This window comes from Clarias gariepinus, chromosome 7, assembly GCF_024256425.1.
Source record: "Clarias gariepinus isolate MV-2021 ecotype Netherlands chromosome 7, CGAR_prim_01v2, whole genome shotgun sequence".
NCBI classification, from domain to species: domain Eukaryota; kingdom Metazoa; phylum Chordata; class Actinopteri; order Siluriformes; family Clariidae; genus Clarias; species Clarias gariepinus.
Genome location: NC_071106.1, coordinates 2,281,113 through 2,306,081, shown reverse-complemented (window position 1 = coordinate 2,306,081; position 24,969 = coordinate 2,281,113). Strand labels below are relative to the sequence as shown.

Here is a 24,969-nt window from a genome sequence, read left to right as displayed (position 1 = left end):
TCGGATTTCTTGGTAGACACACGCAGGCCTACACACACGCAGAATGATGATAGTCCATGGAATTAACAATGAAAATGTTAAGTGTAGCCTACATCTTCACTAAGTAGTAAGCTATCTGGAGGATTTGTAGGCTAACACTGTGCAAATGCTCAAATTATTGCAGTCAGACTTAAAAACATTTAATAGTAGACTATGAGTTTTGTGCAGAACTTCATCCTTGCTAGGTTGGAGGTCACTCACGTGTGTGTGTGTGTGTGTGTGTGTGTGTGTGTGTGTGTGTGAGAGAGAGAAACAGAGGGAGAGAGAGAGAGAGAGAATTGCTAATAAAAGACTGTATAATAACAATAATAATAATTAAGAATAATTTTTTATCAAGGTTATTCGCTTCCATGCAGGTTACTGTGGTTTAATGTTTGAAACAAAACAGTGAGCGCATCTATCCTTTGATGTGTCATATGCCTCAGCTTATTGTTTATATAATCATGGTGGGCCGCGATGGCCAAAAATGCCAGGGCTGTTTTTTGGTCCCAGTCCAGCCCTGGAGAAGGACAAACTGGTCGATGCTGTTTTTTTTATTTGCTGCATTGTCAGGTTATAGTACAATTCTGCACTTAAATCCAACTTAAAACTACTGAAAAGAAAACAAAACTCAGGCTCTATATCCCAGCTTACATCTCGCATTCGCGTTCAACTTCACACACACCGGACCTCATACCCACAATGCCCCCCTGCACTGGACTACACTCCCATAAACAGCTGTCGTAAATCAACCTCTCTCTCCATCAACAACACGCTCTTTGTCAGCGGCGCCCGTGCGATCGACGCACTCATCCATATGAGTAGGAAAAAGAGATGCAATATTATGGTTTCCGTCATTTTTTATATATTTGTGTACTGACTGGGTCGGTCTTGGCCAGCGGCCCACCGGGAAAACTCGGTACTCCAGATGGCCAGTCCGCCACTGCCCTCCGCTGCATGTATTCATTCACAGGCTGCAGCCCGCACACAGGGAAATAGGAGACTGTTGTTTTAGAGTGGATTGGAGAAAAGAGAGCTGTTCATTTACTATAAAAAGTAAAATATATAAAAAATATATAAAAACATATCTGTTCTATAGCCCATCTGCTTTAACCTAGTTTTATTTATTATTCATAAGACAACCTTTCAGTTTTGTAAATATTTTAGTTATAGTCTTACTATTAGACTTAACAGTCTAGTTATAGTCTCTAGTCTTAAGAGCTATACCAGCAGGAGCTTAGTCTTTAAGTGGGAGACCCAAGTTGGACAGGTCTGAAGGTAGAGGCCTGACAAAGTGCCTCCAGGCTTCTGATGCAGCTAACAACACAGTTCAGCAAGGATAATACTGTTACTATAAGCACAGGGGGAAAAACAGTGCTCAAACATAATGCGTACACATGATGCCCCCTTCACATTTCTGACTGCCCCCCCATAACGTAGTTACCCAATTGGAATGGTTATTACCGTTGCGCTTACCGCCATGTAAAATCGACAGCGGCCAAAATAAATCAGTTGCATTTCAAAGTCATTCGTAAAATGGCCGCCAGGTGGCGCAAAGTGACATTTTCACTCGTTGCAGTAAATACAATGGTGATGGTAATTTCCACATGAGTACTTTACACAACAAAAAAAATCTGAACCAGAGCTATTGATATGTACTCTACAATAATGAGTAAAAAAAAAACACTGGTTAAATGTTGTTTAGATCAAGTTCACTAGCTGACAATTTGATTTGTACAGAGTATAAACTATAGCTATATATAGCGTATCTCTTTATCTGTTTATTGTTATTTAAGTTCTGGATTATTTCAGGTACTTTAAACACATTGTTGTGCTGCTCATGTTGGGTCATATGAGATTTAGTTTACAAATAAACACCTGGTTGGGGTATTTTGACCCAACAACTGGTTTATTCATTATTCTTTCGTTTCTCCAAATGGCAGCCTGCAAAATGTTTAAAATATTACTGTTATTGTGTCACAGGTGTAGTTTTAAGAGTTGTTTAGACAGGAATGCGTGTGTATACAGCTCAAAACCTCCATCAGTTATTAAAGATAGCGTCTATTTAGAAAAAATGCCCCAGTGATTTCGGAGCTTCAGGAAATCTCCCGGCGCTCTGCGCATAACACCGGGCCAACTGATGTCGAAAAGAATTTATAAACGTTTTCTAAACGTGGGCTATTGTTTTTTACTTATAATATTTGTTAATTTAAATGAGGTTTGGGCACAGGGCTTCGATTCGGCATCGTAATCCTCCTCTTTCATTTACTCCGTAGTCTAAATCAGCACTCAGCCGCATGCATGAAGTTTTCCAGAGCGCACCGGCAGAAGTAGACTAATGATTATGAATACGCGGGAAAACAGCAAGCAGACTGACTCTGACCATTTAAAAAAAACGTTTGCGTTCATTTTCTGACGCGCTCAAGTTCACCAAAAACAATACAAAACAGCGCACCTTACAACACTTACAAAATCATAACGTTTTTTTCGTTATTATGAGTGCGGTAAATAAAAGTTGAGTCTTATAAAGGCCATGTAGTCTTATATAGTTTTATTATATAGTTTTTGCACATTAATCTGAGTCCTCATCTGTTACATTTTTGAGGACGATTGTTTTTTCAGCCTGTCACGGCGTGCGCCCAAATCAATATCGCTCCTCGCTCACTAGTTAGGCGGCCTCCCCTTCAGATATGCGAAGGAGTGGGGCCACGGAACTAGGCACGGCTGGTGAGCTCTCCCTGCTAATGATCCCAGGCTTGCACCCCGCACTAAAAAAACACTCAGGGTTTGTTGGGTTACAGTGGATTTTACTACGCAGTGTGAGTGTGACGCGCGCAACAAAGTGCGGCATGCAAGCGGGGCAAATTGAATGCGCCCCAGGGACTTCAAAGAAGCGAGAGATGGGAGGGGCCAGTCCGGCCATCAATGGAGAGCAGAGTCAGCGCGAGCGGACGGAGGCAGGAGCTGCTTTCCTCGCGGGCCCACGCTGCCACTTTGTCTGCTGCTCACTGCTCACCAGCCTGTGCCCGCATGCCAACCAAACCTGCACGTGCACATTCCTTCCTTTCCATACTCACTCCCTTAACACTTTCCTTCCTTTTTTTTTTTTTGTAAGACCTCGCCTCGAGTCAGTGCTTCATGGAGCCGCCCGTGCACTTAGGGTCGAACCCGTTCCACGGCCCAAATGTTGTCAACAATATAATTTTTTTTTTTTTTTTTTTTTTTAAACGTTTTATGCTTGTTTTAATATTATTTTGAAGTAAATGAAACAGTAATTATGGAGTGATATCCCGGACAATATTCAAAAGGAATTGCAAATTACATTTGCAATTGCGTTTCCCATATGTGGACGCACAAAGTGTGCCATAATTCAAATGCAATTGCAAACTTTGCATTACCGTTTGCTGTTTCGCCTTCGTGAACGCACACTGACTGCCAAATTTCAAATAAAAAAGAAAAGTCCATTTGCATTTGTATTTCCCATGTCTTACAAGTCATGAGCCTGCCATATTTAAATAGCAAAATCAATGACCACGTTTGCTTTTTCACTTTCTCTGCGTCGCGCGTCAAGCCGGCCAAAATTCAAACGCAATCGCTAATCCATTTGCAATTGCATTTCCAACACGTTACACAGAAACCTGTCAATCAGTGTCAGGGGCGGGTCTATCCTGTGGGGCGGGATTGTGTGGGGATTGACGTAACTTGCATTCGCCAACCAAGAGAGGGGAATTTAAGCAATGGAGGTGAACCGAGATTATCTCATTTGTTTATCAAGAAATAAACACAGAAATATGACAAATCGCATATCTTCTTACTCTGGAGTGGACAGAAAAGCTCTTACAAATAAATATATTTTTAGATCTGTTACTGCCTGCTGGAGCTAAATCTTTACCGGCGCTTAAAAGTGCATGACCAAGACCCAACCGTTTATTTACAGAAGAATACACAAGATTACAGAGAAATACCTCACAGGACATCAAACATATAACACTGTTAGGCTACAGTATGAATTATTTGTTTATTTATTTGTTTAATTAATTAATAATTACTTTAATGTACATTTTAAAATAAATGATTACACCGACAATTCTTGTGGCAATAAAACAGATAATTTGTTAAATGAGAGTTAGGGTGTTTTTTTTTATTATTAAAATAATAATAATAATTGTAAAGATATGTATGAAAATGAATGCACTTTGGTACAGTCTATTATGAGTTGCAAAAAATGACAATTAAATCAACAAAATTCAATAACTTTTTTGCTATAGAAATTTAGCATTTAGAAAATGTAAAACCAACTGTACTATAATGCACTCTATCCTCGCTAATAACTACAACCCTTCCCTTTGCAATATTCAGTTTGATATTAATTCAGTAAATTTTTTTAGTCATTTTTTGAAAAAAAAAATTAAATCAAACTGAAACTGATAGAGTGGATTATAGTACAACTGGTTTTACGTGTCTAAACCACATAACGAAAAAGCTATTGAATTGTTTTTTAGGGTTATGCGCTAAAATGCCTCCCTGCCACGGATTGCCCCCCCCCACATAACCTCTATCAAATATTATATTAGAACATAAATTAATAGGTTTATGATTTACAAATTGCACCAAACGAATTTGATTATAAAATAAGCAATATAAAAAAGACATGTTGTATAGGGAAAAAATATATAAAATAATTTTTTTTTTTTCCCTATACAACATGTCTTTTTTGTATTGCTTATTTTATAATCAAATTCCTTTTAAATATTGTCCGGGATATCACTCCATACGTAATAGCTAAAATAGTGAAATTAATGATTAAAATATTAACAAGGGGAATGTTTGCTGTCATGTGGGCATTATAAGATTTGTATTAAAAACTTCTAACTAAAAGGTGGCAGCTGGCACGCCTAAAAATAGACGCAGGTTAATTTTTTTATAGTCTAAATAAAAATCCTCCTCTTTAATTTCCTATAGTCAATCGCACACATGTAGTTTTCCAGAGCGCGGAAAAAATTTTGTTGTGCTAAATAATATTTGTGCAGTATAATCAGAGCCTCTTATTTCTATTTATCCTGGGTTGTTGTTCTTTTAGTGTCACTGCGCTTTACAATGCCAGACAACATTCAAATGCAAATTATTCACCCTCCCCAGGTGTGAATCAGCTGTTCTCACCTATACATTCAGAGGAACTGTAATGCACCTCTCCACACTTTAAAAACCTCTTGAATCTGAGGCTCTTTTAAAGACTTTCAGTGATTAAGGCCTCTTTCTAAATTTGTGTAAATTTTAATCCTCTGGATTCTAGATTCTAAAGTTGACATTGTTACCGTTTTTAATCCTTGCAATGGAAGAAGTTGAGATTTTTCTCATGATAGCATAAATTGCATTGTTTAAAAAAACGGTAAAAACGGTTATGGGGCTATCTTGGTTTATTAATCCTCGGGTCTGGTTTAGGTTTAGTATCCAGTGTGCACCGTTTGTACATCTGTTATTTTACAACTATATCATAACACTCAGAAAGACCTTTTATTTGGGGCCTAACATTTTTCAGCTGAGCCTCTATTTCACTGAATAATCCACGACTTTTTATGAGTATGAAAGACCTCTTGACACCTCTCTCTCTCTCTCTCTCTCTCTTACACACACACACAGCAGACCAAATCGTCATTAGGACGTCCCTCGCCCAAACAGTGCAGCCATTTACTTTCTTTCTATTTACTTACATCTGAACTGAGTCGTTTACATAAATCACTGATCAATAGCTTATCATATCAATTTATTCATACAGATGTTCCTGTTTTACATGAAAATTTACAGGCTTATTACTGAATGATTTACTCTGACAGAGCCATAAGAACAGTGGCAGCTGGAACACCTAAAACAGATGCAGGATTATTTTTTATAATCTAAATAAAAATACTTTTCTAAACGTGGGCTATTGTTATTAACTTGCAATATTTGTTAATTTAATTTAAATGGGGTTTGGTCTCCGGAATGTTGAGCATCGCGATCCTCCTCTTTACTTTCCTACGTAGAATCACCACTTAATCCCATGCATAAAGTTTTGTAAATTCGTTTACTGTTTAACTTGTATTTCATAAGGTTTTGCCAGCGGTGGTACAGGGCAACGGGGGTCATTATTTGCTATTAAAGAAAATTATGATGATCTGTCACAGCGTGCGCCTGTGATAGGCGTGCGCCCAAATCTACTATCGCTACTCGCTCACTCCGTAGGCTCCCTGAAAAGGCGGCAAAGGGACGGAGCCGCCTATTCAAGTCGGCGGGCGATAATTAACGTTAATATGATCTCAGGCTTGCTCCGCATTATAAAAGCAAGGTGCGGAGTTTAGTCCGAGGTCCGGGAAGTACGTGATGTGGTGGAGAATAGGAGAACTAACTTTTGTGTCAGCGAGGACTCGTGCCGGCCATCGACAGCGGAAGAAGCGCCGTCACGGAGGAGCGTGCAGGAGTGCTGCCTTCGCGTGCTCCGTTCTTCCGCTCCGCCCAACCCCAACTTATCGTCAGCTGTGTGCCCGCATGCCAGTGTGGCACAGCCCGCGGAACTGCACATGCACAACCTTTATCTCTTTCCCTTTTTTTTATTCTCCCTCCTTCAACCCTTTCCTTCCCCATTTTACCTAAATAAATTACTGCGATTACCCCTTTTCCCGTAAGACCTCGCCTCGTGTCCGTGCTTTATGGTGCTGCCCGTGCAACATGGCTCGAACCTATTACAAGTCGTTATAACAGTGCGTTATAACAGTCTACTGCATTTCATTCTTATAATAACGCAAAAACACAAGCGGGGCTGAATAACCGACATCAACTGATGCAGTAGAACATCCTGACAATGTTATAATTTTATGGTCATTCATTTCAGTTAATAAATCTACTACAAATTTAAAGAACACAAGATATAAGACGACACAAAACCCTACACGCGTCTTTTCTAATTACACGTGATAAAATCTAAAGGCTCACTGTGTTAACATTTATTTTGAGTAAATTTGATCCTAATAAGATTGAATTTAATTTAAATTCTACATTTGTACTGTAATTTTAGTACTGTAATCATAAATTCGTTTAACTACAATGTTAACTTGATTTTATCCGCTACTACGTGCAGCTCTAAAGGAGCACGGCTCATTAATCCTTAAGAGAATGAACTAAGGCATGAGGCGTCAGTCTGTAGTTATATAGCGCCACTCAGCGGTAAAAGCCAGCAAACGCACAAACCCAAATGCTTCCGCCGAGCGCCGCGACGGTAGAACCAACATTCCGATTTAGTAACCACTGTATGTGCCTGTCTAGAACCGGCCCTGGCTGTGAGAGCTTATGACAGACACGGGAAGACATTTCCGTTTGGAGATAGCGTGGGATTATTAATTAAGAAACCAAAAAAAAAATGAAAACACAAAATAACCAGAGCTCCGCCGTCTACGCGAGAACAGACGGGATTCTGGAAACTAAAACAAAAATCTGAACAGTTTATGTGCGGCTCTGCCCCTCGCGCATAAACCATATCCACAAATACTTCAACAAAATACACTTATCATAGATTGCATTTTATATAAATGTTACATATAAGACGCGCGCACAAACACATACTTATATAATATATTCACATACAAACACATACTGTATACACATAAAAACATAATATATTCAGTAAATTTGTGAATTACACTTAAAGTAATTATGAAGTCTGATTTGCACCTCGCGGGAAAACACACGCAGTCTTAATGGCGACATCTGTACTGAACTATTTTCTTTAGCAGATTACAAAATCTAAAAATGATCAATACCCAGTGGTGGATAAAGTACATGAATCCTGTACCTGAGTAAAAGCGGAGATCCCCTCTGTAAAATATTACTCCAGTAAAAGTCCTTCATTTACATTTCTACTTGTGAAAAAGGAAAGAATTTCTCACCTTCACATGTACTTGAGTATCAAAATTAAAAGTCCTGTGATTTATTATGGCTTTATTGTTATTTTATTACTTTTGTGATCAGACACTCGCTTAAATTACTTGTTGAAACGGCCTTTGTGTCACTCTGGGCACAGATCTGTTAATACAGTGTGTTCAGAAAGTCTCTCCACAGCGGACACGTACAGTAGTAGTAGTGTGTTGACGCGCTGTTGTTTGGCTCCACCAGTCTGTTGTACGTATCCCAGGAGTTCTTTCCTTTACATCGGCCGTGTATTTTTGTGTAAAAATGTTAACCATCGAAGAACGTGTTTTTGTAGTGGAGCGCGTTTTTAAAGCTGGAGATAAATACTCAGATTTAGTTTGTGGGAAATTTCAAGCAGCTTTTCCAGACACAAGAATACGACATCGCGACCCTGTGTGAGATTTAATAATAAATACATTCAATTCAATTCAATTTTATTTGTATAGCGCTTTTAGCAATTTTTCATTGCCGCAAAGCAGCTTTACACAGATAAAAGAATTATTTAGGTTTGTATGAAATGTGAATTTGTATGAATCAAAATGGTCAGTTTGTCCCTGGTGAGCAAGCCGAGGGCGACAGTGGCAAGGAAAAACTCCCTGAGATGGTAATAGGAAGAAACCTTGAGAGGAACCAGACTCAACAGGGAACCCATCCTCATTTGGGTGAAACAGAAAGCAGTAAATGATCTGCATTTATACAGTGTGTAGGGTGGGAGGCAGTTCAGCTATAATAGCTGATGTTAATTGATGTTAATATGGAGTCCAGGTGGTTATTGAAGACCCAGGTAGACTTGTAAGAAGTTCCAGTCATGAACTATCGAACTGTCAAGTCCCCAGAGAAACAGTTGCCAACACCAGTCAAGGCCAGAACCATTTTCTAGGTAGAGAGAATCATTCCCAGACACCAGACGCATCCCAGAGAGACACACAGGGCATCCATGTGACGAGATCTTCAGCCAGAAGCGGGGCACCAGGATGGGTCAGACAGGTCCGGAGGGCAGAGGGAGTCTGGATCACTGGCAGCTCAGGAACGACATGTGTAGCTCGACAGAGAGAAAGAGTGAAAGGGGGGGACAGGAGGAGAGAGGAAAAAGAAAGAGGGGGGGAAAGAGAAGAAGAGGAGAGATGGCAGTTAGGTATGGTCACAGTCACACAATGTATAATGTGAATGTATATTAACTGTAGAGTGCAAGCAGAGACTCCGGCAGGACTAACTATGACAGCATAACTAAAAGGGAGGAGCCAGAAGGAAACACAAACATGAGGGCTTCCTGACATGTAAAGCAAACAATCACCTCACCGTCAGCAAACCTGAGTGATCAATGAGAGTGAGGAAGACAGCATCCAAACATACCAGTTCACCATAATACTCTACGTCCATGAGTCCCCCAGATCTGCTCCTTTACCTAAGGCAAATCTATTTATAAAAATGCTTGGCTAAATAAATAGGTTTTTAGCCTGGACTTAAACACTGAGACTGTGTCTGAGTCCCGAACACTATTTGGAAGACTATTCCATAACTTTAGGGCTTTGTAAGAAAAAGCTTTGCCCCTGCTGTAGTTTTCATAATACGTGGTACTGACAAACAGCCTGCATCCTTTGATCGAAGTAGGCGTGGCGGATCGTAAGACACTAGCAGTTCGCTCAGGTACTGCGGCGCGAGACCATTTAATGCTTTATATGTCAAGAGTAGTATTTTAAAATCAATGCGAAATTTCACAGGAAGCCAATGGAGTGAAGATAAGATAGGGGTTATGTGCTCATATCTTCTGGTTCTAGTGAGGACTCTCGCTGCTGCATTCTGGACTAGCTGAAGCTTATTTATGCATCTAGCTGAACAACCAGACAGTAAGGCATTACAATAGTCCAACCTAGAGGTGATAAAAGCATGAACTAGTTTTTCTGCATCGTTTAGCGACAATAAATTTCTTATCTTGGTAATATTTCTGAGGTGAAAGAATGCTATCCTGGTAATATTATCTACATGTGCTTCAAATGAAAGGCTGGAATCAATAATCACACCAAGGTCTTTCACTGTTGCATTTGATGGAACAGAAAGGCCATCTAAAGTTATGTTGTGATCTAAAATTTTACTCCTAGCTGTATGCGGTCCTATGACTAGAACTTCTGTCTTATCCGGATTTAGCAGAAGGAAGTTAATTAGCATCCAATTTCTTATGTCCTGCACACATTGCTCAATTTTAGTAAGCTGTTTTTTCTCATCAGGTTTTGCTGAGACATATAACTGTGTATCGTCAGCATAACAATAAATAACATGAGTGAGAATAATAATGAGTTTCATTAAACCAATATTTTCCCATAAACTTCTCTCTCTGGCCACAGTGGAGGGACTTTTTAAACGCACTGTATAAGGTCATAAAATATTCTGACACTGATGTCAATTAACGTTATCTTGAATAAGCCACATGCATGTGAGTCATTTTTATTAGAGAGATCTGAGTGAAATACCAGTAAGGAAACTTTACTTTTAAGATTTAGTTTAAACTGAACATCTCTGCACATGGCTACCAGGATTCCTCTAAGTAAAACATTTCAAACTATTTAAACCAAATGATGCAGAATTTCATACCCCAAGTCACCCACAAGTTTCACCATTTCGTGAGCTGAATGGGCGGCGCATTGTCATGAAGAAGGCACACTTCACTTTTGTTCACCCGGGTGACCATTTTGGTTTTGACCCTCTAGTGGCATCATGTGGAACTACACTGTGGGTTTTTAAACAAGAAGAAACGTTCACAAACACACCCATTTCCAGAGACTATCAGAAAAATCAAGACATCAGTTGAACACGTGTGGGTCACACCACGTCACCATGAGCTTACTCATCATCTTTTTACTTTATAATTAATAGTTTATTTTATTTTTCTAAGAGTCAGAATTCATCACATTAACCGTCATTAACTTTAAATTACTGTCCGTTTATAATTTATTTTATAAGTTTATAAATTATTAATCATTTAAAATGTTTTTTTTCTTTGTATTGAAATAATATTGAATTGAGACATCAAAATCACGTTTAGTATTTAATAAATTGTACAGTTGAGTTTTGTATTATAACCCTAATGGTTATGTTTTTTAGTTCTCACCCAGTCATATGAGTCTGGTAAAAACAGAAGAATGTGTGTATGAAGAGCACAAACCACAGTTTAATATAGTAGTTTATAATACTACTTTAGTCATTTCTATATCTTTCCTTTCTCTGTTGGACTAAACAGTATTTTCTCTCTGCAGACTGTGTCAGAGTGTAAGTGTGAAATCCTGCACTGATGTGGTTTCAGCTCTCTGTACAAATCCATCACACATCAGAGAGCTGGATCGAGTAAATGTGAACTAGGAGACTCAGGAGTGGAGAAGCTCTGTGATCTACTGAAGAAACACGAGTGTAAACTGGAGACACTGAGGTGAGTCTGTCAAAAACAGAAGAATGTACATAAGATTGAAGAACACGAACCAGAGATTTAGAAATGTGTTTGTAATATTACTCGAGCCATTTCTCTCTATATATTTATTACATTATTATATTTTCCAAACTATATAAACCTGACTGGTTATTAGATTTAAGGATTCTTATGTGATATGGATTTTTATAATGAGGGAGGGTGTGGCCTAAAGTTATTAACAGCCTCTAGCAAGGTGTGTATAACTATTAGACAGCTTCTTTACCTCAGGCAAAATGGGACAAAAAGGGATTTAATCAACACCAAAAAGTAAAACATTTAAAAATATGTCCAGAAGCACAAGGTGTCAAGACAAGTTAGAACTTTTTTCAGATGTTTTATAGACAGATGAATTGAGTATGATTTATGATGGACCAGATGGACGGGCCTGTGGCTGGATCACTAATGGACACACGGCACCACTTTAAGTCAGACACTAGTAAGGTGGAGGAAGGGGACTTGTACAGGCTGCTATTATTGAGGATGAGCTAGTTTAGACGACGTTAAAATCAACTCCCAAACCTACTGCTAGTTTCTAGAAGACATTTTCTTTAAACAGTGGTACAGGAAGAAGTCGACATCATTGAAGTAGGACATTGTACAGAGCTCCTGATTAGTTCAATGCTGATGCTGAATGCTGAGTGGTTGGAACAGACGAGAGGGGAAATGAGGTCGCTGCTGAGGATGTTACATAAAGAAGTTTCATCATGGTGCTTGATGGGTTTTGCAAATACACTTGACAATACTGTTCTTGCTAGAACTGTTCCAGAACAGCTGACCTTCATGTCTAAAAATAACAGCCGACTGTTGTTGTTGGACTGTTGTTGTTGACTGGAGTTTTGAGTTTTAGTTTTGGAATTAAAAAAAACAGTATTGCACTAGAATATAGAAAATAAATCACTAAACAAAGAAAATTGAATTATAAGGTGTGTCCAAACTTTTGACTGGTTCTGTACAGATATATATTACGTGTGTGTCTACATCATTATTTATCCCTGTGAAGTAAATAATATATAAAAATGTTTCTCTCTGCAGGTTAATATATTGCAGTATAACAGATAGACACTGTGCTGCTCTGACTGCTGCACTAAAGTTAAACTCCTCACATCTGAAACTTCTGGATCTGAGGGAGAATAAACTGGGAAATTCAGTCACACAACTCGAGGAATTACTGCAGTGTTCAGGAGGACGACTAGCGTAAGTAAACTTAACACACAGACAAAGTAGTGCAGAATGTGTACTTTCTGTAGAATATAATGTAGCTGTAAGAGTGAAGTGAAAGAGGAATATAAATGCTCAAATCAGCAGCATGTTGGTGATCATACTGAGAGAAGCACATAGAATATACCTTTAGGAACTGAATTAAAACAGTACAGTAATTTGTCACTTCATGATAATAACTATACAGTTCTGATTTAATAAAAGTGAACTTTCATCTGAAATACCACAAAAATACCACTGCAGTTATAATCTCATCTTACAAGTTTATTTTCCTTTCATGCCATATAGTTTAACTAAATGTGATATGTGTGTAGTTTTAATGATAATTACAAAGACAAAGAGACACAGGGTACAGATTTGAAACATTTTTTTTTCTGTTTTGATTTTTACAGACATAACTACTTCAGAAGGTAAATTAAAAATTCCTCTGATTGGAGAAAGGAAGCAGCGTGTACAGTAAGTTAGGAGCAGTGTGGATCATGATTAAACTCAGCAGCACCAGGACAGTAGTGGAACAGACACTCAACAAACCCAGAATTCAGTCTTCAGGAGGTTTATATAAGATCACAGAACAGAATTGGAGTAATGAAACCAGTAACACCAGTAATACACAGAGACTAGAGGCTAAACAGGGGCTACACAAGCTCTCCCACCTCCAGTCCATAAAACAAATAGTACTAGATAAACTTCAAAGAAACTCATCAATGTAGGACAGAAGAAGACAAAAGTGTCCTGTGTCCTGTATGTGACTGTCTCCTATTTCAGTGAATTTACTGCTCACTTTCTGAACAATGAAGTATTTTAAAAAGTAATAGTTTGTTTTTGGCCATGTTCTGGTTTCTGGTGATTTGTTCCACAGAGTGTCTTTTAACATTAAACCTCTTATTCAGTGTAAACTGAAATAAACCTGTTTATAAAAAAGGAAACTAAAGAAGAGACTGAATCTGTTGTTAATTTATAAATTATACTTTATATTCAGTATCTATGTAAATTGTGCTCATAAGTAAAATCTTTATTTACTCCTCACGACTCATGTTTTTATTAATTACATAAAGTCTGTAGTTCTTCACTACACTAATAACACACACATTAATAGCACCACAAATAGATGCTGCTCTAATCCTACCAATAAATTCAACTAAATAAAAGGAAATTACACTGAGAACATTTCATTAAACTCATTCCAAATATGTACACAGGCTTCATGTGAATGAAATAAATGTATATTTTACATAACCTGTTACATTTACAATTAGTTTTCACACATTCAACATGATTTCACATCAGTTAAACTGGAACAACATTGAACTCTATGGACTCACCTGACCTGAGGATCGAACCCAAGACCCTGGAGGCGTCACTCTACCTCATTCATTCACTCATTTTCTTTACCATGTATACTGTATATAGAGTCGTGGGAGACCTGGAGTCTATCCCAGGAGACTTCAGGAGACATGGCCAGGTTCTCCATGGGCAATCCCTTGCAGGGCACATACACACACACATTCACACACACAGGGCAATTTAAGAACGACTGCTCTGTGAAGAAAATATATTTCTCTATATATTAACTGTCAATATATTGAATGATTTGATGTTCTGATCTAAATATATTCACAATATACTGAATAATATATTGTATTAACATATTATAATATATTGAAAAATACATAAGGAATTGCCGCTATTTATATATTGAGAAATATACAGTATATCTTATTGTATGTAATTTACTATTTAACAATATACTTCATAATATATTGAATTTGATTAAATATATCTCTTTATAATATACTTATGCAATATGCTTATGGCTCATTTGCTTAGGCATATACAAGACCATAATGAGATTAAAGCCAGATATAAATGAGATGCATGAAACACAAGTGAGAAATATTATAGTTTTATTGAACATATCAAACATCCTCAGTTAACAGCATACAGTGATGAGCCACAACAAACACCACCTGAGACCCGTCAGTGTCCATATTGACCTCTGTCCACCACAACATTAAAACCAGCAGGTTAATAATATTAAATTTATTATGGTTTATTATTACCACTAAATTTGTAAACCGAGCCTATGTGTAAAAATAAATGCATATATAAAATAAACTTAGATGTGCAAACTACAACATACAGTTTTTATTGTGTAATACATTTTCAATTTACACAATATAACAGACACCAGCAAAATCTGCCAATTCAAGACACTAAATGATACAAAATGTCACCCAACCTGACAAAGATATTAAGTGTTACACTGCTGAATCCACTGAACCTTAAATGTAAGCACCATTCAATATCAAAAGTGTTGTTAGATTTAATCCTATTTGAATGCACTAAACCTGCTTTGTGATGAATACCCTGATATTGTTTTTGAATTAGATATCAGAACAAAAGATCTCAGTCTCCTGCACCCAGCATTGTGTCTATGCGGAGTGACAAGTCAATGAACGCAACTATAGTGTTTCAACAAGCAGAGAAAGAAAGGTAAGGAATGTCCAGTGAACCATGTTAACAATGCTTACAACGTAATTAAGTTAATAATGGGATTTTAATAAGATTTTTTAAAAACAAGTAAAAAAAAATAATTATGTAGGAATTGTTTTTAATTAGATATCAGAAAGAAAAATCTCACGCACCTGTACCCAGCATTGTGTCTATGCGAAGTGACAAGTCAATGAACGCAACAATAGTGTTTCAACAGACAGAAAAAGAAAGGTAAGGAATGTCTTGTGAACAGTTCTAACAGTATTTACACCATAAGTCAATCATGTGATTAAAAAAAAAATTTTTAAGAAGTGAAAAAAAAAAAGAGTTTAATTATGTAGATATAAGAATGTAGGAGACACTGAGATAAATCTAATGTGAGTGTGGAATGTGTCCAGATTGTTGTTGTTTTTTTTTTTTTTTTTTTTTACTAACTAATTTCAAACTGATGTATGTGAAAGGGTTATTAATCAGAAGAATTTTGCATCACCTAAACATTGTTTGGTGTCTATGAAGAGCGATCAGTCACTGGGTGCACCAACAGTGCTGCAGGACAGGTAAGGAAAAGCTAATGAATGATACAATTTTTATTGCAACTTTATTTTACTTTATTTCTGATTTTAGAACATAAATTATATTACAAAAAAAAGAAAAAAAGTTTAATCTCTATTTGTATATATAATTATTACCTGGTGCAATTTGATTGAAAGTGTACCTATTGTATTGTTTTTCCCTTTCTTTTGCATTACTGTATATACTGTACTGTGTATACTGTAAATATTTATTTTTAATAATGTTTGTTTTTTTCTTTATTTTTTCTTACACACACACACACACACACACACACACACACTTGGTATAGAAAAGAAGAGACTAGACTTTGCAATATTTGCCCACTCTTCTTTGCAGAACTGCTCAAGTTAAGTTAAATGTGACAGTGACCGTTTGTGGACTGCAATCTTCAAGTCTTTCCACAGATTTTCAATGGGGTTAAAGTCATGGCTTTGACTAGGCCATGCATGGACAGTCACCTTTTTTCTCCTTCAACCACTTTGTGGTCAGTTTTGCTGTGTGCTTTAGGTCATTGGCATGTTGGAAGGTAAACCTTCTTCACATTGACAACTTTCTGGCAGATTTTTATCTATACATATCCAATGGTGTTGTGGTCAAATGTGACATGTGGCATTTCTTGAGGAGTGGCTTTCGTCTTGCAACCCTCCCATACAAGCCACATTTGTGAATAATTTGTGATATTGTTGTCACATGCACACAGTGAACAATCTTTGTCATAAATTCCTGCCACTGCTTTAAATCTGCTATTGGTCTCTTGGTAGCGTCTCTGATCAGTTTATACCTGGCTCTTTTATCCCGTTTGGAGTGACACCCTGATCCAGGGAGGGTCTGCGTTGTTCCAAATACCTTCCACTGCTTAATGATAGACTTCACTGTGCTTTTAGGCAATGACAAAGCTTTTATTTCTTGTATTCGTCTCCTGATTTGTAGCTGTGCACGACTTTATCCGGGAGATCTTCTGACAGTGATTTAGTTTTTTTTTCCTGACATGTTGGTGTTGGAGTAAATAGAGCTGGATAAACTGTGTTTATCTTCATTTCAGGCTGCCAAGCAACATAATATGATAAAAGGTGGTGATTCTTTTTTATACTGACAGGGGGCCAATGAAATATTAGATTGTGTGACTTGTTTTTTGGTCAGGCAGTATATATTTATCTCACACAAATTAATCACCTAATATGGATATTAAAATTGTGATCATTGATTATTTTTAAAGACCAGTCAGTTTCTGGGTGGTAACTATAAATCCAGTTTATCACACCACTGACAAGCTGTTTTATTCCTTACTTAACATCAGATTAATATTGTCTTTTTTTAAGAGACAAACATGGCATAACAAATACGTCCATAGGGCTGGATGCTGATTTCCAGGATCAGGTACTGTACAGTATATGGTGCTATTATTATTATCCGTAGTAGTAGTATGCATTTTATTTATAGAACACTTTTCATGGGGACACAATCTTATAGTACTTACCAAACAGATATGGCTAAGAGGGCTAAAAAAGTAAAATAACTAACTAAAAACTTTAGTAAACAGGCGAGTTTTTAGGCTTGATTTTAAAAGAGACGGAAACTGAAGAATTAAGGGAGTTTGGGAGGGATTTCCTCAGGCGAGGTGCAGCAGAACTTAAAGCTCCGTCCCCCATGGAACATCTCGAACATCTCATTCAGGAACTTATCGATTCTTGGGGGCAATTTCTTAGATACAATTTTTTGAACAATTGCTAAATGTTCAACTTCCCAGGAGTAATGTGGTTGTAAAAACCATGAGTGGAGATGATTTACTGTAAATGCTTGGTGAAGTTGTGTAGTAAAAATTAGAAATCAGAGTTATGTTTAATCGTAAAAGTAAGAGCAGTTCCACACACAATGTTAGAACTGGAGAACTGGAACTAAACATTGTGTCCATAAGAAAACCACTTGTTAGTGAGACTCAGAAAAAGACTTCAGTTAGCTAGGGAGCATAAAGATTTTACTTTGGAGTAACAGATAAAGGTATCATTTATGTTGTATGTAGCACCTTGGTCCTGGAGGAACACCGTTTCATTTCACTGTGTACTGTACAGTATATGGTTGAAATGACAATAAAAACTACAACAGGGTAAGAAGGGTAGTGCATGAAGCAATGCACCCGTCATGCATTGTGGTGGTGCTATGATCTGGGGTTGCTTTAGTTGCTCAGGTCTAGGCTCAGCAGTGTTATGTGGCAATGAATTAAAGTCAGGTGATGACCTGAATGTACAGAATGACCAGGTTATCACATCTATGGAGTTTTTCTTCCCCAATGGCATGGCCATATTTCAGATCTCAGATTGTGAGTATTTCTGGTTAGGAATCATTTTTTCCACCTGAACTTAACAGCAGATTGCTACGGCAAAAGATAAAACTCTTCCAAGCAAGAGAGTGATACAAGTGGTTCCATGTTCGGAAGCCAACTCAGGTTGGCACAGCCTTCATTTTATTGTTCCAAAGAGAGGGGTCACATTGTGGGCATAGCCTACGTATACCTAGTGCTGCTGTTCGGTTTGTGGTTAGTTCCAAATTGTGTCTTCAGTAGAAAGACCTTCACATATTGGTCTATCTAGATGACTGGGCTCTAATAGCAAACTTTAGAGAGGAGGCAGAGAGGTAAACAGCACTTGTTTTGTCTTACATTTATGCTCTGTGTTTCTTAGAGAAACAGGAAAGTTTGCTAACTCCATGTCAACAATTTTCATTCCTACATCTGGTTCAAATGCATCCTGATCTGTTGAGTTTGCATGCTTACCTGTTGAGATATTAAATTTTATAGCTAAGGGTCTTCCTCCAAATATAGTCACAATGTTGCAAAATGCTCAGGCCTTATCCACTAGTGGTTTTTATGCTTAAAAGTGAAGGTTTTTTGAGCAGTGTTATTAGGAACATAATGTTCTCGCATTTTAGTGCTCCATGGTCGAGGTTTTTCTTTTCTACAGGAGTGTCATCAGTGCTCATCTTCCGCCGATGGGTTTATTAGAGGGGACGCTGTCTGTATCGCATAGTAATGTCAAGCATACTTGTCCTCACTTACGGTGTGAATAAAAGTATCAGGACACAAGAGTGCGTGATATCCCATACAGTATGTGTACCTCACAACTCTCCTTCAGGGAAGAGAAGTTATTGTCACAAGCATTCGTTCTTTTTATATTACCTTGTTAGAACAATGAGAGGATCACCTGCTCCTTAGCATAGTGTCGGGAAAAACGAAAGTTATTTTATTATAACCAGTGTCTCAGTGAGATCCTATACTGATCCTATAATGCCCCAAATATTTATATGTCTTCATTGATGTTATTAATGATTACATTATAAATTAGTTAATTAATGCATTAGTTAGTTAATTTGTTTTTTGATTAAGAATTTCTCTTTAGCATGTGCAACCAGGATATACATCATGCAGTGTTAGAGTGATGGAAAACAAAGAGCATCAGAGCAGTATCAGAGGTAAGGTACAGAACATTAAGCTTGTACAAAAAAAAAATTACCTCAGATTTGTAGTTTTTGATTAATCATATCATGGGTGTAATGTAATTTCATTACCTATGGGAAATCTTAAAACACAAACAAAAGCAAAATTTTTTATTACTTTCTTTGTGTTTTAGAACCAGATCTTGTGTGCAAGCAAGAATTTAAATCTAAACTGCAGAATAAATTCCGGACAATTAATGAAGGAATGCCTCTGCATGGCAGGCCAAGACTTCTAAATGACATTTACACAGACCTTCACATCATATCTTGTGAAAACAAACACATCAGTGATGAGCATGAGGTCAGAAATATTGAAAAGGCATGTAGGAGACTAAGAACAGGTGAGTCAATCAGCTATGATGACATATTTCTACCCTTACCTGGAGATGAGAAACCCATCAGAACTGTGTTAACAGAAGGCATTGCTGGAATTGGGAAATCAGTATCTGTGCAGAAGTTTGTTCTGGACTGGGCTGAAGGAAAAGCAAATCAAGATCTGGACTTCATTTTTCCTTTTAACTTTAGGGAGCTAAATTTAAAAAAGGAGCAAAATCTTAGTGTGTTGGAGCTTCTTCATTGTTTTTTTCCAGAAACCAAAGACCAAACTGTGGACGATCATCATTACAAAATCATGTTCATCTTTGATGGACTGGATGAGTCTCGTTTAAAATTAGATTTTACAAAAAGCAAAATGTTGACAGATCTAACAGAGTCAGCTTCACTAGACGTACTGTTAACAAATCTTATTGAAGGGAATCTGCTTCCATCTGCATTCCTCTGGATAACATCTCGACCTGCAGCATCCAGTCAGATTCCACCTGTTTATATTAACAGAGTAACGGAGATACGAGGGTTTAATGACCCTCAGAAAGATGAGTACTTCAGAAAAAGAATCAGTGATCAAACCCTGGCTAATAAAATCATCACACACCTGAAGTCATCACGAAGTCTTTACATTATGTGCCACATGCCAGTCTTCTGTTGGATTACAGCGACTGTTCTCGAGGGAATGTTCAGTGAAGCAGGAACTGGAGACGTCCCCAAGACGCTGACTCAAATGTTCACACATTTCCTGATCTTACAGATCAAACATGGCTCCCAAAAGTACAAAAGACATGAAATGAATTCTGGACATATTGGAGACATTGTACTAAAACTGGGAAAGCTGGCATTTCAGCAGCTGGAGAAGGGAAACCTGATCTTCTATGAGAAGGACATCACTGAGTGTGGCATTGATGTCAGAGAGGCCACAGTGTACTCAGGAGTTTGCACTCAGATCTTTATTGAGGAAGTCACTTCACATCTGGGGAAGGTGTACAGCTTTGTGCATCTGAGTGTTCAGGAGCATCTTGCTGCAGTGTATGCTTTTCTCTCCTGTGTCAATGGAAATCTTTTAAAACAACAAATCCCTAAAATCTTTGGCATCTCCAACAAGGCAATGCTGTTAGACCTTCTAAAGGCAGCAGTAGACAAGGCCTTACAGAGTAAGAATGGACACCTGGACTTTTTCCTCCGCTTCCTTATGGGTGTCTCACTGGAGTCCAATTTAGTTCTCTTACAAGACCTACTGACAGAGACAGGACACAGATATCTGAGGGAAAATGGTGACACAAAAGAGAAAATAACCACATACATCAAGGAAAAGATCAGGAAGAATCCATCATTAGACAAATCCATCAATCTGTTCTATTGTTTAAATGAACTAAATGACGAGTCTCTGGTACAGGAAGTTCAAACATTTTTGAGTAAAACAGAAAATAATCAACTACATGGAGTCAAACTTTCTCCAGTTCAATGGTCAGCTCTGGTTTTTGTCCTGCTGAACTCAGAGGAGGAGCTGGAAGAGTTTAATCTGCAGAAATTTGCAGCATCAGATGAAGGTTTAAAGATCTTGTCCCCAGTTGTCTCAGTATCGAGAAAGGCTCTGTAAGTTTTGTTTGGATTTTTCTGTGATTGTGGTTCATTTGTTATAGTTCAGTAATGATAGGATGAATACATTTTTAATTTCGTAGATTCCAGCCACAATTTTTTTTCACCACAAAGGCTTTCGTGTTTTTAAGTAGACTAAAAATTCTCATTGAGGCCAAATGCCAGTAGAGCTGTTCAGTTCTCAACAATAAAGGGTTGGTTATATTTAGAGAATTCAGAAAAAAACATGCATGATTTATGAAAAATGATGCCAGATAATAGTCTTACTCCATACAGTATATAAAGAGGTGTATAATGTATAATCAGGTGTTTGGTGACTTTATATCTAAGTAGTTTTTGATACCCATGGCCCTTTATTTTTTTGTCACAGGCTGTGTGGTTGTAATCTCACAAAGAAAAGTGGTACAGTTCTGGCAAAAGTTATCAGCTCAGGTTCTCGGTGTGTAAAAGAGCTAGACCTGAGTGATAATAAACTGAGGGATTCAGGAGTCATACAGCTTTCTGCTGGATTGGAAAGTCCAAACTGTATACTGGAAGTCCTTAGGTAAGACCTTCATTTGCTAATTATGTTAACCAAATCGAGAATGTGTGCGACTGTAGCGCAAATAGTGAGTGTTTGCCAAAAAATGAGAGAAGAGGCTAGTAAAGTGTACTGTAATACTCTGGGGAAATGAACTTCTGTTAGTCTTCAGTGATGGACTACTGAAGTAAAACCCTGTCCTCAAGGGTTACATTTGACAAATCAAACACTCGGCTCTCATATGTGGGAGAAACTGAAATCTCAGAATGAAATGTTGACACCCACAGTAAGTGTTAAACCTTTCTATTAATACTGCAGCAAAGTCCAATGTCTTCTTCTCCTGCAGGTTGCGTAACTGCAGCATTACAGAAGAAGGCTGTGTCGCTCTTGCTGAAGCTCTAAGGACAAAGTCACACCTGAGAGAGCTCGATCTGCGCGGTAATGATTTAGGAGAACAGGGAGTGAAGCTGCTGTCTGAAATAAAGGAGGATGAAAAGTACACACTGGAGACGTTGGAGTGAGTTACTGATATATTCATTCTTACACAAGATATAAATAGTGTGTATAAGGGAAATATTTTTAATCTAATATCTCCCAGCCATAAGATATAATAGCATGGTTGCTATTAATACCAGATTTCTAGCCATAAAGTGTGTCATGTGTGCAACTTTTAATATGTTATGGAATGTCTTGATATGTAATGTTGCCCCCAAGTCATTATTTGGCATCAAGAGATAAAAAAATGCATTGTATCTTCTCAACCTTCAGCAAGTGAGATCAAATCATAATGACCACTCACAGCATGAACAGTAAAGTAAATATTACCTTTTAAAATTCTTACACTATATATACACTGGATGCACAATTATTAGGCAAGGTGTATTTCAGAGGATTCATTTTATTGTTGAGCAAATACAGTGCTCTCATTTAGCTGAAAATATAAATAAACCTCAAACCTGAATGTTTAACAAAGGAAAAGTGACTTTTGGCTTTTTAGTGGGAATATACAGTACAGTATAAGTGTGCAGAATTATTATGCAACTAAATGAAAAACTATTTTTTCCCATCTCGATTGTATATTTAAAACTTTAAGAGCAAGAGTACTTCTTTCCAGTAAGTGCCATGAGTCTTTCATCCATGGAGTCTAGCCTGGTCTTAATTCTGTTGGGAAGGCCTTTGCTTTCAGCCAAGCAATAGAGTACTTGGATGCAGGTAATGGAGAGTTGTCCTGAATTAACATCATATTCTACTTGAATAATGCAGAATTCTTACTTTACCGCTACATTAAGAGAGTTTATTTTAAAAACTGGCAGTAGGTTCGGGAGTTGATTTTAAGTACATGTTCAACACAAAAGGTCCAACTAGTTGATTCTTAACAACAGCCCTCCTCCTAATCTTTCCTGAGATATTTCTTTGCTCCAATCTTCACGTTTCTACTTGTGAGTCTTGTTCAGTGGTGGTCACATTTCAGGTTTCCTTACCTTGGCCATGTTTTTGAGCACTGAACATCTTGTACACTCCAGATAGTGTGGTTCTGGAACATGGTGGCATTAGAGGATAGTACAAGATAAGGTAGGTTCCTGGTAGAGTCATGTTTAATTCTTCTCAGGTCAAAAGTGTTGCATCCCTCTGGAAGACATTTTACAATTCATTAGTGTTAAACCCCATTTTGTCTCAGGTAAAGAAACTGCCTAATAATTATGCACACATTGATATACTGTAGGGTGCTAACAACCCCCTCATTACATGAATACATATCACCTGAGAATGTTTGAATCCAGTTAGCATTCAAGTTCGGAGTTTGAAAATATTTATAGAAATAACAATAAATTCAGGATACGCTCGTGCCTAATAATTGTGCTTGCAATGTACAAGTTCCACATTCCCACTCGGTCTTTAAAAGTTATATCAAGCACGGTGTTATTATCAGTGAAGAGAATGAAGCTGAACATGGAATTAGTGATAGTGATGTGTGACAGGTATGGAGAGAAGCTTCATAGCTCCATAGTGCCTGGACACACTGACACAAGCAGCTTCCAGCAGACAAATTCTACCAGCAACCAAGAACTTTAAAATGATATGATACAAAAAAGAAAAGAAAAATAAAACTTCAGTGGCAATTAAACACCCAAAATCATCCTGTTAATGGAGAATACACTAAACAGTGCTTTGGTATAGTTAAGATTAAAACATCACAATGTTAATGTTTTGACTTTCATGTAATTGATATAATTTTAAAGGAAGTGACCTAGAATTTTATTATCATCATATTAGTTATGTTAGCTGATATAGTTTTGTAAGTAAAAGCAGTAAAAATGAGTTAAATGTTTGCAGAAGGTGTGTGCAGGGGGTATGGATGGGACTTTCTGTATGAATGGAATACATGTGGATGTCTGACAATTTTGTCCAATTATCTTACAGACTCTGAATCTCCAGACCTGACCTGGTGTAAGGATGAAGTCACAACACAACATCTGAACCTTTTGTCAGTTGTTTATTACTGTATATCTGTTATTCTGAGCTGATATCTACGCTGGGGTCAGAGCGCAGGGTCAGCTGGGATATAGCGCCCCCTGGATCAGAGAGGGTTAAGGGACTTGCTCAGGAGTTTAACAGTGGCAACTTGGGCTCGAACCCTCAATTTTTCGATCAATAATACAGCAACCTACAGCCTTAACTGACTGAGCCACGACTGGCCTTATTTATTCTCACTGTGGCTGTTTATAATCTGTTTCTTTAATATTTCTTGTAAAACTATTTTAATAAACAAATGTTGATTTTTTTTGACAGCAAAAACTTGGAATGTAGAAACAGAACATTATTTTAGTTTTTATATTATCAGTATTGTAAATGTGTAACACTTTGTCTTGTTCCTGATCTGTGACATGATGTTTCATATTATTAACATTAATGATTAAAGATGGGTGAATGAATGTATCATTCGTTCATTAGGTTTCAATTCCTTTTTTGAGTGCTTATAAGTGATCAAGAAACCAATCCAGTGACATCAAGATAAATTTTTTGATGGCTTTTAAAAATATATATATATATATATATATATATATATATATATTAAAATGTCCAGTTGCACCACAGATCGTCTTGTACATAAAGTGCCTGGAGGTTAAGACTTGCACAGTTGCACAGAGTGACGTGGTTGGACCAGCCAATTGTGTGTGTGTGTGTGTGTGTGTGTTTCTTGTGACATGTTACAGATAAACATTACAATCTTTTACATTAAACTGTATTTCTAATGAGATAAAGAACACAAAACTGCTTTCCTTCCGAGTCAGAGTGGATGATAAATTCCCTGCTTTGTTGTGTTGTG

At 37.4% G+C, this 24,969-nt stretch overlaps 1 protein-coding gene across 1 annotated transcript; it reads left to right on the top strand.

Annotated features, from left to right (window-relative positions):
- The first annotated feature begins 18,959 nt into the window (after positions 1-18,959).
- LOC128527611 (NLR family CARD domain-containing protein 3-like) lies at positions 18,960-24,619 on the top strand. Its single transcript, XM_053500078.1, has 5 exons — positions 18,960-19,168; positions 19,327-21,118; positions 21,492-21,665; positions 21,988-22,158; positions 24,063-24,619. Exons 1-5 carry the CDS (start codon positions 19,135-19,137, stop codon positions 24,067-24,069), a joined length of 2,178 nt encoding a protein of 725 aa, XP_053356053.1. The 5' UTR covers positions 18,960-19,134; the 3' UTR covers positions 24,070-24,619.
- Positions 24,620-24,969: the final 350 nt, after the last annotated feature.

Bases quoted from the DNA above. Each gene is read 5' to 3' on its own strand.
- LOC128527611 (XM_053500078.1), top strand. From the start codon at position 19,135: ATGGAAAACAAAGAGCATCAGAGCAGTATCAGAG. The intron at 19,169-19,326 runs GTAAGGTACAGA...TTTGTGTTTTAG, and splicing joins GCATCAGAGCAGTATCAGAG to AACCAGATCTTGTGTGCAAG. The intron at 21,119-21,491 runs GTAAGTTTTGTT...TTTTTGTCACAG, and splicing joins TCAGTATCGAGAAAGGCTCT to GCTGTGTGGTTGTAATCTCA.